Genomic DNA, 17,756 nt, shown 5'->3' on the forward strand with positions numbered 1-17,756 from the left:
CAAACAACCCTTTAGTCGGTGTTTGGTATAATTTTTTTAGTAACTGTTTTTTATTAATTTTTCTTTATTTTTAGTTTTTTTTTTAAATTTCGAATTATAGACTAGACAGATCGGGAAAAGAAAATCCAGAAATGACAAATAATTTTTTTTTAATTTTTTAATGTTTAGTAAACTTTTTAAAAGAAATTATATATATTTTTTTAATTTTTAAATTGGTCTATACAAAATGAATCTAAAAAAAACATAATTTAAAAAAATTCAAAAATAAAAAAATTCAAAAAAAAAATTGTGATTATTTTAGTTATATGCCAACCCCCCCCCGGGTGGAGGGTAGCATGCCGAACCAAATACCTAAGGCGATATTTGTTTGGCTCTATATGATAGAAGGAATTAAGACTAAAATGAGATTGAATGAGATATGATGATATTAGGTGAGAGATGTAAAATAAATAGTACTTGTTTGTATATCACCGGATTAATAATACTATAAATGGTGTTAATATATTAAATTAATATTTTATAATTTTTAGTATTTTTTAATATTATAATTAATTTTTTTGTTTTAAAAAATATAATTTTTGCTTAAAAATTATGAATCCCTTAACTCAATTTCTAATCACAACCCTCCCATAATTTTGTTAGTCCCACCACAAAAAAGATTATTAGTTGACAAGAATAATTCTCCTTACTTATATCCTCGACTAAACACCTTTTAAATGTATTTTCTTTCTGAGAAAGTCAAACAATCATAGTCTATACAAGTGTTTTGAGAAAATAATTAAAAATTATTTTTTAATTTTTTTATAAAAGAGAAGTAAATTAAAAATTAAAAATTCACTTTTAACCTATCTCAAAATAGATATCACTGCAGAGACCGAGCCGAACTCGGAAGTCAAACCCCAAACCCAACTCACCTCAGTCGTACAGTATTGGATACTCTCTCTCTCTCTATCTCTCTCTCTATTTTGTCTTCAATGCAATGCAATCAGACTGCACAGTGCTACTCTGAAAATTCGGCTATTCTTTGTAGCTCAACCCCGAAACGCATCACCACATCACATTGCTTTCAATGTGCCAATCTCCAAACTTAACACAAGTTTCATGCACTTTCTCACTACCTTGTTGATTCCTCTCAAGACCTCTTCAATCTTCAAATAATCATTCTGGGTTTGTTTTTTCACTTCTTAATTATTGTCATTGTTGTGTCTCGTTTCATATATCAAAAAACCCATTTTCTTTTTCACAGCTTTGGAGATGTAGTAGGTGGAAAACCTTATCTGAGTCTTTTCTTTTCTTTTTCTTTATTTTCTTTTTTCTCTCATTATTGGTTGGTAATCTATGAAATTTATGATTTTGTCATGGTCTGGTTTTAATAAATGCAAACGGGTCCTTGTTCTTGGCAATGCTTGAAACTGTAAATTCCCTGAAAATTAGATTCACTGAGCTTGTAGGACCACCTCTCTTATTGCTCATTGACTCGCTCATTGCTTGCTATTTCTTTGTTTTTGTTGCAGTTGTTTTTTTTAACTCCCACTCCCCTCACTGCTTTAGCTCTGTGTCTTGTGAAGTTCTATTCAGGTTCAATTTTCTAGTCCTTGTGCTCATTTTGTTTTCTTTAGTACCCATTGATTGATTTCATGTTGTTCAGCATTGTGCACAACCAACACATTATCTATCTATCTATTTAGTTGGGTAGAGTAGGGATTCTTGAGGGAGGAATGCAGATAATCTGTTTGATGATATTACTGTTACTGGAACTGGCAAAAGGAGATTCAGATGTGGATGTACTTTTGGAGCTAAAAAAGGGGATCCAGAAAGATCCTTCAGGGAAGGTTTTTGTTTCATGGAATTCAAGTTCCTTGGCATCTGATGGGTGCCCCCAGAATTGGTATGGAATTAGTTGTAGTGAGGGCAGTGTGACATCAATTACACTAAATGACTTGGGTTTGGTTGGTGAGTTTGATTTCCCTGCTATTGCTGGGCTTAAAATGCTTCAAAATTTATCAGTTTCAAACAACCAGTTGACGGGTAGTATCACAGAGCAAGTTGGCTCAATTGGGACATTGGAAGTTTTGGATGTTTCGCGCAATTTGTTTAATGGGTCATTACCGTCCGAGTTGACCAATCTAACAAACTTGGTGCTTCTGAATCTTTCCTCAAACAGTTTTGAAGATACAGTTCCCTCCAGCTTTGGAAACCTTGAGCAGTTGATGTATCTAGACTTGCAGTCTAATGGGTTTACTGGTGATGTTATGGATCTTCTGTCCCAACTGGGTAGTGTGGTGTATGTTGACCTCAGCAGCAACCGGTTCAATGGATCCCTGGACCTCGGGCTTGGAAACTTGAGCTTTGTTTCTGCAATTCAGCACTTGAATATTAGCCACAACAGCTTGGCTGGAGAGCTTTTCTCTCATGATGGAATGCCATATTTCGACAGTTTAGAGGTGTTTGATGCAAGTAATAATCAATTTGTGGGTAATGTTCCTTCCTTCAATTTCATGGTCTCTCTTCAGATTCTGCGGCTTGGTAGCAACCACTTATCAGGGTCCTTACCAGAAGCTCTTTTGCAAGAGAGTTCAATGGTCTTGTCTGAGTTGGATCTCAGCCTTAACCAGCTTGAAGGTAACCTCAATTCTGAAACCAAGGTTCCTGCTATAATTGCTTACTTTTATTACAACCAAAATTTGCAAAACAGAAATGTTAGAGACCCTAAATATTTTACCAAATATTCTACTAAATGTCTCACATGGGCGTGAGATTCGCATGAGACCCATATGTGTGGATCCCACATCCATGGGAGACATTTGGTAGAACATTTGATAAAACATTTGGGGTTTTTAGTATTTTTCTTTGCAAAATATTATAAAATATTTTCTATAAACGTCTTCCAGAATGGGTGACGTGTCTCAATGCTTTCTATGTTTGGATCTTGTTTGTCTATATATGTGAAATGCAAATGGGTTTCGTCTACATTGCTACATAACCAAACAAACTCTATGCATTCTACAAAATATCAGACAAAATTTTGTTTTTAGCATTCGATGATGTTGGCTGTTGCAATTGTAATTTAAAACTCTTTTTCAAGTCATTATTAACATTGGTGGACCCAGAAATATTGTTAAGAGGGGGTCAAACTATATACAACAAAAAACTGACTATAAAACTTATTTTATCACATTCTTACAAAAGTTTTGCACGTATGTTGTACTAAAATAATCATTGTTATAAGCATAAAAATTAAACATTATTCTTAAATTTGCAAATAAAATTTTTAGTCAATAGACATTTACAAAAACAATAGGTATCAAAACAGGATTATAAACTTCTTTTACACTTTGTACAAAACATAGGATCAAAACATAATAACATAAAAGGACTTTTTCACATTGATTATAGTCACATTAGGTTGTAACTAATACTAATTAAAGCCATAATCGAAGGCCATTTTGGTCGTAACAAAAACCAGCACAATGAGTTGTGGCGAATACTATTTTGGGACATAATCAAACATCAGAATGGGATGCGACTAATTTTGATTTAATAATTTATTAGACCTGCCACCGTAATGGCCTATTACCATACACCACAATAATTCGTAACTTACATATGGTATACACTGTGTATTATAGCATGACCCTAACTACATGCTTCAAACAAGCAAATTGACAAAGTTGAGACTTCAAAGGGCCAACTCTTTACTTCTAAATAAGGTTTTAGTATATATAGATTACCAAGAAATACAATAAAGGAAGATGAGAACATTGGGGTAATTGAATTTTCAACTTAAATTAACCTTCCAAAACACCTTAAGAAATTGAGTCTTTAGCAGTTAATTGGCATCCAATATGCTTATGGAAATCTGTACACCAAACACCATACAGTTATTGGACTGGCCTTTGAAAACGTGGGCTAGCTGTTTTAATTAAATACCAGCAAAAGAATGTAAACCTATATAGGATAACTGAATCGATTCTTATTTAGGAGTTTATGACACTAGTGAGTTCAGAACTCAATTAGCAAGAAACAACTCACAACATGCTATCCTCGTAGCAGCAAAGTATTGTAGATGTACTGCAGTCCCTTTTGAAGAACACCGTGCATGGCATGCTAAACTAAAGTATGCCAACTATTACAGTCATGTCAAAAGCCTAAAAACAATATTGACAGATGCTATATGCGTTTGAGTTTTTTCTTTATTATATTTTTTCATGTTATGGAATCCTATTTCACTAAATACAAAAGATTTTAGAATATCATTAAGCATTGCTGCATTGTTGTATTATTTTATTTAAAGCTGAAGTTTGATATGTGGTAACAGTGACCAAAGTTGTCATCCAATACCAATAAACAACCTGCCCAAGGCAGCTAAGTGGGAGTCCTACTTATTCTAAAGTATAATCTGTCTTGCAATATGCATCTCTATCCTAATATAAATAAAACAATGACCATAAGTGCTCTATCCAAACTGAGTAGTGGAACCGTTAAGTTTAATCTGATATGATTGAGTATAAGAAGAAAGTTCACAAGATCATGTTATTGTTTACTATATGACATTACTCGTAGCTTGTTTAATTTGACATCACAACTATCCTGAAACATTCATTGGAAAACATTCACGTGTGAACATTATGATAAATATAAGGGAAACAAGAAAAGAAAAAAAAAACTCGCCATTTACCTAACCAGGGGTGGAGATAGGGCTCCTTCATTGGAGGGAGGGGGGCTAGATGAAAGGCACTGGAGCAAGTTCAGGCTGGTAGATCAGTTTAGACTTAAACGGCTTAAATAATTATTAAAATGCAAATCACTAATAAAGATAATCATATAAATAATGAGAACACACTACATGAGGTAATACCTTATACTCGCCTAAAAATGTCAAAAATTAACTAGTTCAGGATGTATTGCTCACAGATGTATTACATCAGTATAGTGTAATGTGAGCAATACATCCAGAAACAGTATTGTAAAACAAACTGGGTTTCCGATGTTAATTGTCCCTGTGTTTTCACCTTCAGTGAGTTGAATGCCATCAAGCTTCATTTTTATATAGAAACTGAGCAATTTAGGCTGTCACAAATGCCCAATTCATAATGAATCCTGAGTCCAGAAAATTATCAATTTAGTTTAGATCCCTTGCTTACCATATGAGAGATATAACAGAAATTGTCTGTGTTCCAAGAGCTTGAATTGTTAATGGTTCACCACTACAAGAGTGCAAATCAAAATTAATATCATAAAGTGGAGAAGCTAGTCCAAGACTATAGGTGTAGGGTATCCACATGGAATATAGGAACTTTAACTGTTAAGACTATGGAATTGGTAGATGTCATGATTAGGAGGAAAGTTAGTATAACTTGTGTACAAGAAACTAAGTGGATGGGTGAGAAAGCTCGAGAAATAGAGGATACCGGTTTTAAACTATATTATAGTGGCAAGGATAGATACCGAAATGGGGTAAGAATAATAGTTGCCAAGGGTCTTGTAGAAAATATAGTTGCGGTCATTAGGAAAGGTGATAGGATAGGATTATGTTAGTTAAACTAGTTATTGGTGAGAATATAGTGAATATTATTAGTGCATTCGCCCCCCAAGTTGGTTTAGATGGTCAGACTAAGGGAGATTTTTGGGACCAAATGGATGGGGTATTACAGGAGACACCCGTAGAAAAGCACCTAGTTATAGGCGGTGATTTCAATGGCTATGTAGGAATAGATAAATTAGGTTAGGAGAGGATGCATTGTGGGTATAGTTTTGGTGATAGAAATGAGGCTGGAGAGAGCATTTTAGGTTTTGCGTTAGCTTCTGACCTAGTGGTGGCCAATACTATTTATAAGAAGAGAGGGAAGCATTTGATAACCTTTAAGAGTCGGTCAATTAGGAGCCAAATAGATTATTTTCTTGTAAGAAAAGTAGATTGTCTAAAACACAACAACTATAAGGTGATTCTTGGAGAGAACCTGACTTCTCAATATAGGATTTTGATACTAGATTTATGTTTTAAAGGGCAATACCAAGCTAGGAAAGATAGTGGGCGTCGCAGGACAAGATGGTGGGACCTAAAAGCAGATAAACTAGAAATATTTAAGAATAAAATGGATAAAGAAGGTACTTGAGAATTGGAAGATGATACTAACACTATGTGAAACTCGATGACCAATTATATGAGGAGAATCTCAAGGGAAGTTCTTGGAGAGTCGAAAGGAAAGGGACCCAACCTTAGGGAAACTTGGTGGTGGAGGGAGGAGGTTCAAATGATAATAAAGACGAAAAAAGAGTGCTTTAAAAAGCGACAGAATAATAGAATTGAGAAAAGTCTTAAAAGCTACAGATTGGCTAATGAGGAGGTCAAAAAGAGTAGTAAGGGAGACTAAGTTGAAAGCCTATGATGACTCATACACTAGACTAGATAGTAAGGAAGAGGAGAAAATGTTCTACAAACTGGCTAAGGTAAGAAAGAGGAAAATAAGAGATTTTAATTAGGTTAAGTGTATCAAGAGTGAGGACTATAAGGTGTTGGTGAATGACAAGAGATTAAGGAGAGGTGGAAGAACTATTTTGAGAAGTTGTTAAATGAGGAACATGGACGTAGGTCAAGAGGGGAGGAAGTAGGCAGTAATGAGGAAACCCAAGACTACAGGTTCTATCGTAAGAATTGGAACTTTGAAGTGGAGATTGCAATTAAGAAAATGAAATCGAATAAGGTTTTAGGACCCGATGATATCCCTATTAAAGTTTGGAAAAGTTTAGGTAAGAAGGGTGTTGTTTGGTTGATTAGGTTATTTAGCAAAATTTTGTTGACTAGGAAAATGCTAGAGGAGTGGAGGAAGAGTATTTTAATGCCAATATATAAAAATAAAGGAGATGTCCAGAACTGCAACAACTACAGAGGAATCAAGCTAATGTGTCATATAATGAAAGTGTGGGAGAGAGTGATGGAACATTGATTGCTCGATATAACAAAGGTGTTGGAGAATTAATTTGGGTTTATGCCTAGTAGGTCAACAATGGAAGCGATCTATTTTTTGACGAGAGTAATAGAAAAGTATAGAGAAAAGAAACGAGACATTCATATGGTTTTTATCGATCTTGAGAAAGTATATGATAAAGTGCCTTGGGATACAATCTGGTAGGTGTTAGAGAAGAAAGAGGTAACAAAAGGTTACATTGATGTGATTAGGGATATGTATGAAGGTGTGGTGACTACTATTAGATCATTTGTTGGAGAGACAAGTGAATTTTCAATTACTGTAGGTTTACACTAAGGATCAGCCTTAAGTCCTTATCTTTTTACTTTAATTATAGATGAGTTGACGCGAAATATTCAGAATGATGTGCTATAGTTTATGCTTTTTGCAAATGATATCGTGTTAGTGGATGAGACTAGAGAATGAGTTAACACTAAGTTGGAAACTTGGAGAAAAGCGCTTGAATTTAAAGGATTTATGATAAACATAACTAAAACAGAGTACATGGAGTGTAATTTTAGTAATAGTAATAATGGAAGCATAGGAGAAGTGAAAATTGAGAACCAAGAACTACTTAAGAGTGAACATTTTTGTTATTTAGGATCGATTATCACAACGACTGGAGAGATTGGAGTAGATGTGATCCATAAAATTAAGGCGAGATGGCTTAAGTGGAGGAGTGCGTCTGGGGTACTGTGCGATAAACGAATACCCATTAGACTAAAAGTGAAGTTTTATAGAACGACTATTAGACTAGCGATGTTGTATGGGACAGAATGTTGAGCAACTAAGAAACAACATGTAGATAAGATGAGTGTTGCTGAGATAAGGATGCTAAGGTGGATGTGTGATAAGACTAGAAAAGACAGAGTTATGAATGAGTATATTCGAGAATGGGTAGGAGTAGTACCGATAGAAGATAAGTTGAGAGAAAATAGATTGTGATAGTATGTGTAAGTTTTCTGTATATTTAATTGTATTATAATACAAAGAATACATCTGCTTATATAGTAATCCTAACCCTAAAACTAAAAAGGAAAAGAAAACACTGTTATATATATACACAATCTCTCAGAATATATATACAATATACATTACCATATATATAAACATAACCTAATATTCTCACACCCCCGCTCAAACTCAAGATGTTTTAGTTAAAAATACTGAGAGTTTGCCAAGAAGAAACTAAAACTGAGCAGTGGTGTGAGTCTTGATAAAGAGGTCTGCAAGTTGCAGAGCCGAAGAGAAAAAAGGAAGCGAGATAGAGTTAGACTGCAGATGCTGACGAACAAAGTGACAATCAATCTCAATGTACTTTGTTTGCTCATGGAAGACAATGTTATGGGCAATATGAATAGCACTACGGTTATCACAATAGAGGGAGGTTGGAGAAGACTGAGGGACGCCCAAGTCAAAGAGAAGACAACGAAACCAGACAACTTCAACAGTAGTATGAACCATAGCACGGTACTCAGCTTCGGTAATAGAACGGACAATATCAGTTTGTTTCTAGCTTTTCTAAGAAATCACGGAATCGCCAAGAAACATACAGAAATCAGAAATTGACTCATGATTTGTAACATCACTAACCCAATTAGCAAGGTTCTGAAAAGCGGTTGCGGTCACCATAACGGTGGCGTTGTTGCGGTTGTGGTTGCGGTTGAGGTTGTAGGGTGTAAAGGCCGTAACGTAACGGTTGCAGTAATCGAAACAATGAATTTTTTTATTTTTCGTACAATTTAAAAAAAACTTACCGATACGTATATTTTTTTTCCATAATCATATTTATTGGGTTTTAAAATAAATATTGATCAATTTTTATAAATTTTTAAATATGATTCAATATATTTCATATGTTTAAATCACTATAAACTGAGTTTTTTACATTTTATTTTAATAATTAATGACTTTATATGTCATAAATCCATATTATGCTTGTGGCAACAAAAAAAAAAAAAAATTATTGGACTTAGATGTACAAAATTATTTTTTAATTATTATACTTGTGGAAGCAAATGCAACTTTTAATTTGAATAGTTTTAAAAAATAAATTATACATGTTAATGTAATCATATAAAAATTAAAAAATAAATTATAAAGAAAATTTTTTTTGTTTAGGTTTGGATCACTTGAATATTCATTCTCTTTTTGAATAACTAGTAAATAAAAATAAAATAAACTAATCAAAAAAAAAAAAAAATTTGACATGTATAAAAAATGTATTAATATATAATTATAGGTGTTATGTTTCCTAAATATTTTACAAAAAAATCAATCACTAAACAATGACAAAAGTAAAAAAAAAAATAATAGCCTAAATATATATATATATATATATATAAATAGATAATGACCACACTTATTATTATTATTATTATTATTATTATTATTATTATTATTATTATTATTATTATTTTCAAACAATATATAGATAGACGCACACAAACAAAATAGTTGAGTGATAGCAGCTGAATAAAATAGTATAGGTCTTACAGCTTTAACAAATCAATAACATGTTCATTATCTTCTCTCTTTTCTCTCTCTATTTCTTACTCCCCCATCAGTTTTTTTTTTTTTTTTTTTTTTCTGAAAAAAGCAGTTCAGAACCGTTACGTAACGATGTGTAACAAGCCGTTACGGCATCGTTTCGACTGCTACGGCCGACACACCTATGAATCTCAATCACACTGCAAAAGCGGTCGTAACGGGTGGCGGTAACCACCAAAACCGTTATGTAACGGCGTTATGTAACAGTTACGGCCGCTTTTTAAAACCTTGCCAATCAGCATCAGCATAGGCTACTAAAGCCAAGAAAGAAGTAGAGGATAACATCAATCCTTGGAAGATAGTACTGCGAACATAGCGAAGAATTCGAACCAAAGCAGCTCAATGTATAGAACAAGGAGCAGAAACGAACTGACTAACCGCATGAATAGCATAGGCAAGTAACCATCAAATAGACTAAGCAACCCACGAGCTCTCAATATAAAGTAGGATCAGGTAGAGGAACACCATTAGTAGTGTTAAGTTTCACATTAAGCTCAATAGGGGTAGCAGCAATCTTAGTGTCAGTAAGACCAACACAGTGAATAACTTCATTAGTATACTTGGCTTGAGACAGAAAGTAGTCCTTAGGAGAAGAAACCACCTCAATACTAAGAAAATACAGCAATGGACCCAAATCCTTCATTTCAAAGGTGCGGAAGAGATGCTGCTTGACCTCAGAGATAGCAGAAGAATCAGAGCCAATAATAATCATATCATCTACATATAATAATAAGGCAACAAAACCAGTGAGGTGTGGAGGAGAAACAAAGCAGAATCTTGGACAGAAGGATAAAACCTAAGCTTAGTAACAGCAGTCTGAAAGCGATCATACTAAGCATGAGGAGATTGTTTCAGACCATACAGAGCACACCGAAGACGACAAAACATGTCCAGAGGAATGGTGAAGGCTAGGGGGATGACGCATGTAAACCTCCTCAGCGAGATGACCATTAAGAAAAGCATTCTTAACATCCATCTGATAAAGAGACCAATGACGAACAACAACGACAGATATCACAGTACGGACAGTAGTAATCTTGGCAACCGGAGTAAAGGTCTCCTCATAATCAATACAATACTCCTGTGAAAAACCCTTGGCAACTAGGTGAGCCTTGTAGCGCTCAAGAGAACCATCAGAATAAATCTTGACTTTGTAGACCCATTTGCAACCAACCAGATTCTTATCAATTGGCAAATGAACCAACTCCCAAGTACTAGTTTTTTGCAAAGCAGACAACTTATCCTCCATAATTTGAATTCAATGAGGATCTTGACAGGCCTCCTTGTAAGACTGAGGCTCTGAAAAAGATTCAGCAAACACAAATGTACAGTATGAAAAAGAAAAACATATTTTAGCAAAACCAAGTTTGACTATTTGTTTACGGATGCAAAGGGGATACTTACGGTTAGCAAGATCAAAGTCATCAGAAGCAGGAGGATTAGTTGTTAAAATTTATCACCTACTTCACCCACTTAAACCTACTCCACTAAACCTAACCCACTACACCCACTTAAACCTACTCCACTAAACCTAACCCACTACACCACTACCACCTCACCTACTCCACTAAACCTAACCCACTACACCACTACCACCTCCACTTCACCTACTTCTTACCTACTACACACTCACCCTCTTCTATATATAGGAATCATGAATCATTGTAATAAATATCAATATATCAATCAATAATAATACATACAATTTATTCTCTCTCTTTCTCTATACATTATTTCTTACATGGTATCAGAGCTGGTTTAAAACCTAGTATTTTCGCTTCCCCGGCGGGCGGCAACCTCACCTTAGCCGCCCGCCGGACCTCAACCTATTCCGCTGATAAAATCAACAAAGATTTGTGCAACTGTAGTCATGTGTGAGGCTGATGGAGAAGAATTCTTCACCTCATATGACGAGACAGTCTGGAACTGGAAACACTGCAACATTCTGCTCTGGAATTCTGCAGCAGCTAGATTATAGCTTGGTTGAGTGCCAAGCTTTGGTTCTTCCACCCACTCTTGAACTTGCCCAGCAAAGTGTGAAGGTTCATGCTTGTGTTGGAGGGACTAGTGTGCGCGAAGATCAGCGCATTCTCTCCAGTGGGGTTCATGTTGTTGTTGGTACTCCTGGTCGTGTGTTTGACATGTTGCGGAGACAATCACTTCGCCCTGTTTACATCAAAATGTTTGTCTTGGATGAAGCTGATGAAATGCTGTCACGAGGTTTTTAAAAATCAGATCTATGATATTTTCCAGTTGCTGCCACCCAAAATCCAGGTTGGGGTGTTCTCAGTTGCTGCCACCCAAAATCCAGGTTGGGGTGTTCTCTGCCACAATGCCACCAGAGGCTCTTGAAATCCCCACTAACAGTGTCCACTTTTGACCCAAACCATTTTCAATCCATCATTTCTCCTTCACCTTTTGCACCCCACTCACCGACTCTCTCTCCACTTTATCACATGGGTTTGTCCCTCTCTCTCCTCCATTTGATTTCAAAAATCACTTATTTTTATTTATTTTTTCCAAGTCACTTTTCCTCTTTTTTAAATACCCCACTTTATTTTGAAACAATCGCACTGATGTTTTTCATATAATCCATCTATAAATATTTTTTATCTATTTTCTTTCTCCCTTGTTTTCTTTCATTTTATTTTTATTTTTTCAACAAAACACTCCAAAAAAAAAAAAAAAAAAAAAAAAAAAAAACAACAACATTTTACAAACTTGTCATTTCTTCATGCCGGGGATCAACCCCGATCAGCATTTTACACCATAAAAAAAAAAATAAAAAATAAAAATAAAATAAAAATAAAAAAAACACAAAACAAAACAAAACACAACCAACACAAATCGGAACAGTGGGATTTTTCTTCTCGCCTATTCTGCCGGTCTTTTCTTCTTGCCACCGTCTTGGGCGGCCCTTGCCGGTGTTGCCTCCGTGTTTCCCACTCCACTGGGTATGATCACTCCACCCTGCTCCTCCACTGCAACATATGGCGGCCCTCCAAATCGGAACATAAAACTGGCCTTCCGCTTCAGCCCAATTTTTGAGGGCGCAACTTTTGATAGCACGTCTTTTCATGGATTGGGCACGCCTTTTGATGGCACGCCTTTTTTGAAAAATTGGGCACACCTTTTGAGGGTGCAATTTTTTATGGGTCCGACAAGACTCTGTAAACTGTCCCGACATAGATTCCGGTTAGTTTCTACAAGGGTCCGACAAGACTCTGTAAACTGTCCCGACATAGATTCCGGTTAGTTTCTACAAGGGTCCGACAAGACTCTGTAAACTGTCCCGACATTGATTCCGGTTAGTTTCTACAAGGGTCCAGCAAGACTCCGTAAACTGTCACAACAACTGTCACCACATTGTCTGCTACAACGGTCCGACATGACCCCATAAACTGTCTTCTACAACGGTCCGACATGACCCCATAAACTGTCTTCTACAGCGGTCTGACACCGCCATCCAGTGTCCTCTACACCATTATGACACCACCATACAGTGTCCTCTACAACGTTATGACACCACCATCCAGTGTCTTCACCAATGGTCTGACACGACCATACAGTGTCACCTATCCTCTTTTATTTTTATGTATTTTCTTGTTTTGTAACTCTCTCCAAACTCAAGTTGGCTAGTTCCTATCCCCCTTGAGTTTGCGGGGGGCTGTTAAAATTTATCACCTACTTCACCCACTTAAACCTACTCCACTAAACCTAACCCACTACACCCACTTAAACCTACTCCACTAAACCTAACCCACTACACCACTACCACCTCACCTACTCCACTAAACCTAACCCACTACACCACTACCACCTCCACTTCACCTACTTCTTACCTACTACACACTCACCCTCTTCTATATATAGGAATCATGAATCATTGTAATAAATATCAATATATCAATCAATAATAATACATACAATTTATTCTCTCTCTTTCTCTATACATTATTTCTTACATTAGTAGTAGAGGCAATGACAACTGGTGGAGGGAGAGCCTTGCGACGAGAATAGACTAACAATAGAGGGGGAGAAGGAGCCAGCGAGAGAGAAGGTGGAGAGGATGTAACAGACTCATAAGGTCCAGTGAAGAGGGACTCAGTAGGAAGGGGGTTAGGAGGAGAAGAGGGAACAAGCTCATGGGAAACAGTAGAGATGTACTCATCAAGAGGGATATCAGAAGGAAATGAATCAATGTGAACCAAATCCTTTTTAGAAACTGGAGCTGTGAGAGGCGGAAGCTAAAAGTAAGCTAAACGTTCCAAAAAGCCAACATGGCGAGAGACATAAAGGCGACGAGAAACAAGATCGTAATAGCGATAGCCTTTCTGAGTAAGACTATATCCCAAAGAGACACACAGGACAGACTGGGCACTAAGTTTTGTTCTATCTTTCCAGGGAAGAAGGACAAAACACAAAGACCTAAAAGCACGAAGGAGAGAGTAATTGGAAAGTTGGGAAAACAAAACCTAATAAGGAGAACGACCAGATAGTAGGGGGGTAGGCATACGGTTTAGAAGAAAAGCAGCGGTAAGAACGGCTTCCCCCCAAAAGGAAACTGGAACAGAGGCAGAAAGAATGAAAGATCTAGCTGTCTCAAGAAGATGGCAGTGTTTACGCTCAGCACGACCATTTTGGTCAGGTGTATCAGTACTGGAAGTTTGGTGAATGGTACCTAAATTGGCCAGATACTCACAGAACTCAGTTTTAAAATATTTCCCACCCAAGTTAGATCGTAACAATTTAATGGTAACCCCAAACTGTGTAGTGATCATAGACTGAAAGGTACAGTATATTTGGTAGAAGTCAGTTTTGTGAGTTATAAGATAAACCTAAGTATAGTGGGTTCAATCATCAACAAAAGACACGTAATATGCAAAACCCCCTTTAGTGAGAACATGAGAGGGTCTCCAGACATCAGTATGCACAAGAGAAAAATGAGAAACAGAAATAGAAGTACTTTTATTAAATGGTAAAGCTGACATTTTGACAAGTTTACACTCCGACATTCATTAATTTGATTAGGAGAAACCTTACCCAACACTCCTGACTGAGCTAAAGACCGTAAACGGTCAACAGACAAATGACCTAGGCAAGAATGCTATAAATAAAACTGACTCGACTGAGAATCTAACTGAAACGAGAAAGGTGCAATTGGAGAGATGGATAGGGGAAAATGCAAGCTTTCTACCACATAGAGATCTCCAACTCTACGACTGGTCCTAATCTGCTTCTTGGATACCTAATCCTGCACACAACAGACAAAAGAGGAAAAAATAACATTAAAACCAGAAGCATCAAGTTGACTGATAAATAATAAACTGACAGATAGCTGAAGAACATAAAGAACAGAGGGAATAATGACTGCAAACATGGCAGAGGGCAAGACAAACTCAATAGACAGAACAAACATACCAGACCTATTAGCAGTATTAATAGTAATAAGAGAGGGAGGAGGGATACAGTTTTAAAGTAAGAAAAGGTGAGAAGTCATATGATAAGAAACACTATAGTCAAAAAGCCAGACAGAAGAAGATATACCAGAAGAGGACTCCAGCAAACCTAAATGAAGAGAGGTAAGAGGGGAGCAAATGGGGATGGCTGAGAGGTAGACAAGAGGTGTTGAAGCTGAGCAATCTGGGCACTCAAAGAAGCAAAGTCAGGATTTGGAGCCGGAGTAGATGCAATATAAACGGCGGGAGATTGAAAGTTATTTTGAGTAGTAGCTCGGGAGTGTGATTGAGATTGCTGAGAAAACACACAACCCTTCTTGGGACAGTTGTACTTCCAATGGCCCCTTTGATAGCAGAAAGCACACTTATCGAAAGTCAGAAGCCCTTTCTTGGGCTTTGTAGTGGCCAGAAACTGATGAGGAGGTGGGGTCGATAGTAGTGAAGGTTGGCCAGGAGCCAAGAAGATAGATAGAGACAGAGTTTGACTGGCCGTCTTAAGATGGGTTTCCTCAAAGATGAGCTAACGAACAATAGCATCCATAGAGAGAAGAGGAGACTTGTAAAGAATGCCACCACAGATAGCGTCATACCGAAGGGAGAGAGCCATTAGGAACTGCACTAATCGACCCTGCTCTCGAAACTCAATATAAGTATCTAGACCCTTGAGGCTAGATGGTTCCATAAGAGCCAACTGATCTCAGAGACCTGTCATTTCAATATAGAAGTCTTAAATAGACTGATCTCGCTGACAAGCACCCTAAATAGCTGTTTCCAACTCATACCGCTTAGCAAAGTTGGACTGCTGATAAACACTATGTAAATAATCCTATACCTCCTTAGCAGTACTGTATTTAGAAAACATCATCCCAATACAGTCATCCACAGAATTATGAAACCATGTCATAACTTGGGCATTATCACAATCCTAAGTATCACTGGAAGTCAGATATCCTTCCTTCTTCGGATTCGATAAACGAGGAACTAAACCGGAAACATAACCTCATTTTTTTTTACTAAGAAGAAAATTCTTTATAACGCTGGCCCAATAAGCATAATTGGAACCAGTGAATTTACAGCTGACAGCTTAGATTTTGGTGTCCGACATTGTAATAAACTAGGGATGGATTAAAGTGTAATAAAGAGAGAATTAATAGGTCAAATAGTAATAAGCCGAGAATTGAAGTTTAGGTCTATAATAAACGAAGAGCAATACAACGAACATAGAGAGAGGACAGAAAAACATACACACCAAATCCAGATGGAGCAGACGAAGGAACAGAGAAACCGTGGTGATGTATCGACCCAAGAGAGGCATTGTCGTTTGAACAGACCCTACGAACCACGATGGGTGTTTGAGTAGCTGAACCAGAGAGAGAGAGAGAGAGAGAGGCCAAAGCCCTCGCGATCAAATCAGAGGCCAACGAACCAAAATTAGAGACCAAACTTCGCTCGAACAGACCCGACGAACCACGATGGGTGTCGAGTATCTAAACCAGAGAGAGAAAGAGATGAAAGCCCTTGCGATCGTGATCAGGCCAAGAGTCGAGAGTCACAATTTCACACTAGAGACAAGAGGCTATCACGACGTCGTAGAACCATTGAGAGAACTTCTAACAATCAAGGCTAGACCTAGGATTTTGGCTCTGATACCATGTAATTTTTCTGTATATTCAATTGTATTATAATACAAAGAATACATCTGATTATATAGTAATCCTAACCCTAAGACTAAAAAGGAAAAGAAACACTACTGTATATATATACAATCTCTCAGAATATATACATAATATACACTACCATATATATAAACGTAACCTAATATTCTCATAGTATGATCATATACAACGAAAACCAACTGAGGCAGTAGTGAAGCAATGCAATACAATGATGGTAGATGGTAGTGTTAGGAGAAGGGGCAGACCTAGATTGACGTAGACTAGCGTAGTGAATAGAGATATAAATCTCCTTAATTTGACTAACGAATGGCCTTGGATAGAGTCGAGTGGAGAAGACGGATTCATACAATTGACCCCAGTTGATGAGACTTAATGCTTGGTTTGGTTTATAAGAATTCTTTTGGAGGGCCCAAGCAAAGACATGTTCTATGTCCCATGTATCTTGTAACCAATTTTAAATTGTTGACCACCGATTCATCTAAAAACTTAAGTTGTTAGAGAGAGGAGCAACTTCATTATTTATATCTCCGAACACCCCCTCACACGTGGCAAGACTTTCTTTAATAACCAGGACAAACATGTGTACAATATTATATTTTCTAGTAGCCGGTGAGGTTTCAACACATGATGTATTGTTTGTTCTGATACTATGTTGAATTTTTGATCATTAGCTCATATAAAAGTTAGAGTTGTTAGAAAGAGGGACAACTTTATTATTTATATCTTCAACACATACACAGTGGGATTGTATACAATTTTGCAAAGGCTAGGGCCCTTGCTTTCCCTCCATCCCTGGACCTAACCAAACTTTTCATGAAAAGGAAACTATGTATTCATTACTAGAAAATGAAATTTTGTACTCATTACTTAAAAATCACAAGCTCTAATAAGGTAGGATTATTTCCTTCTTAAGCTTAGATGTCCAACTTTCATCATGTGTCAATGGTGTAGTGGAAATGCGAAATGGAAACAATCTAAGGACCCGTTGATTTATAAAAGAATGCCAGAAGCAAGATCCTTCTCTAGAATCAATCACAAGGAATATTGAGAACAAAGACTCAACAATGGTTAATTCTCGAAAGAATACCAAAGGTTGGAAGAAG

The 17,756-nt window shown here is 36.7% G+C and overlaps 1 protein-coding gene across 1 annotated transcript in view; it reads left to right on the plus strand.

The window, feature by feature from the left end:
- The first annotated feature begins 958 nt into the window (after positions 1-958).
- The window catches only part of LOC145814011 (LRR receptor-like serine/threonine-protein kinase GHR1), a 35,369-nt gene continuing 18,571 nt past the window's right edge, over positions 959-17,756 (plus strand). Inside the window, exon 1 of the mRNA XM_082910480.1 lies at positions 959-2,622. Coding sequence (XP_082766606.1) covers positions 1,719-2,622 — 904 coding nt within the window. The 5' untranslated portion in view covers positions 959-1,718. The remainder of the gene's footprint in view (positions 2,623-17,756) is intronic.

This window comes from Camellia sinensis, unplaced genomic scaffold (assembly GCF_055761805.1).
Source record: "Camellia sinensis isolate YWXY unplaced genomic scaffold, ASM5576180v1 Unanchor1, whole genome shotgun sequence".
Taxonomy (NCBI): domain Eukaryota; kingdom Viridiplantae; phylum Streptophyta; class Magnoliopsida; order Ericales; family Theaceae; genus Camellia; species Camellia sinensis.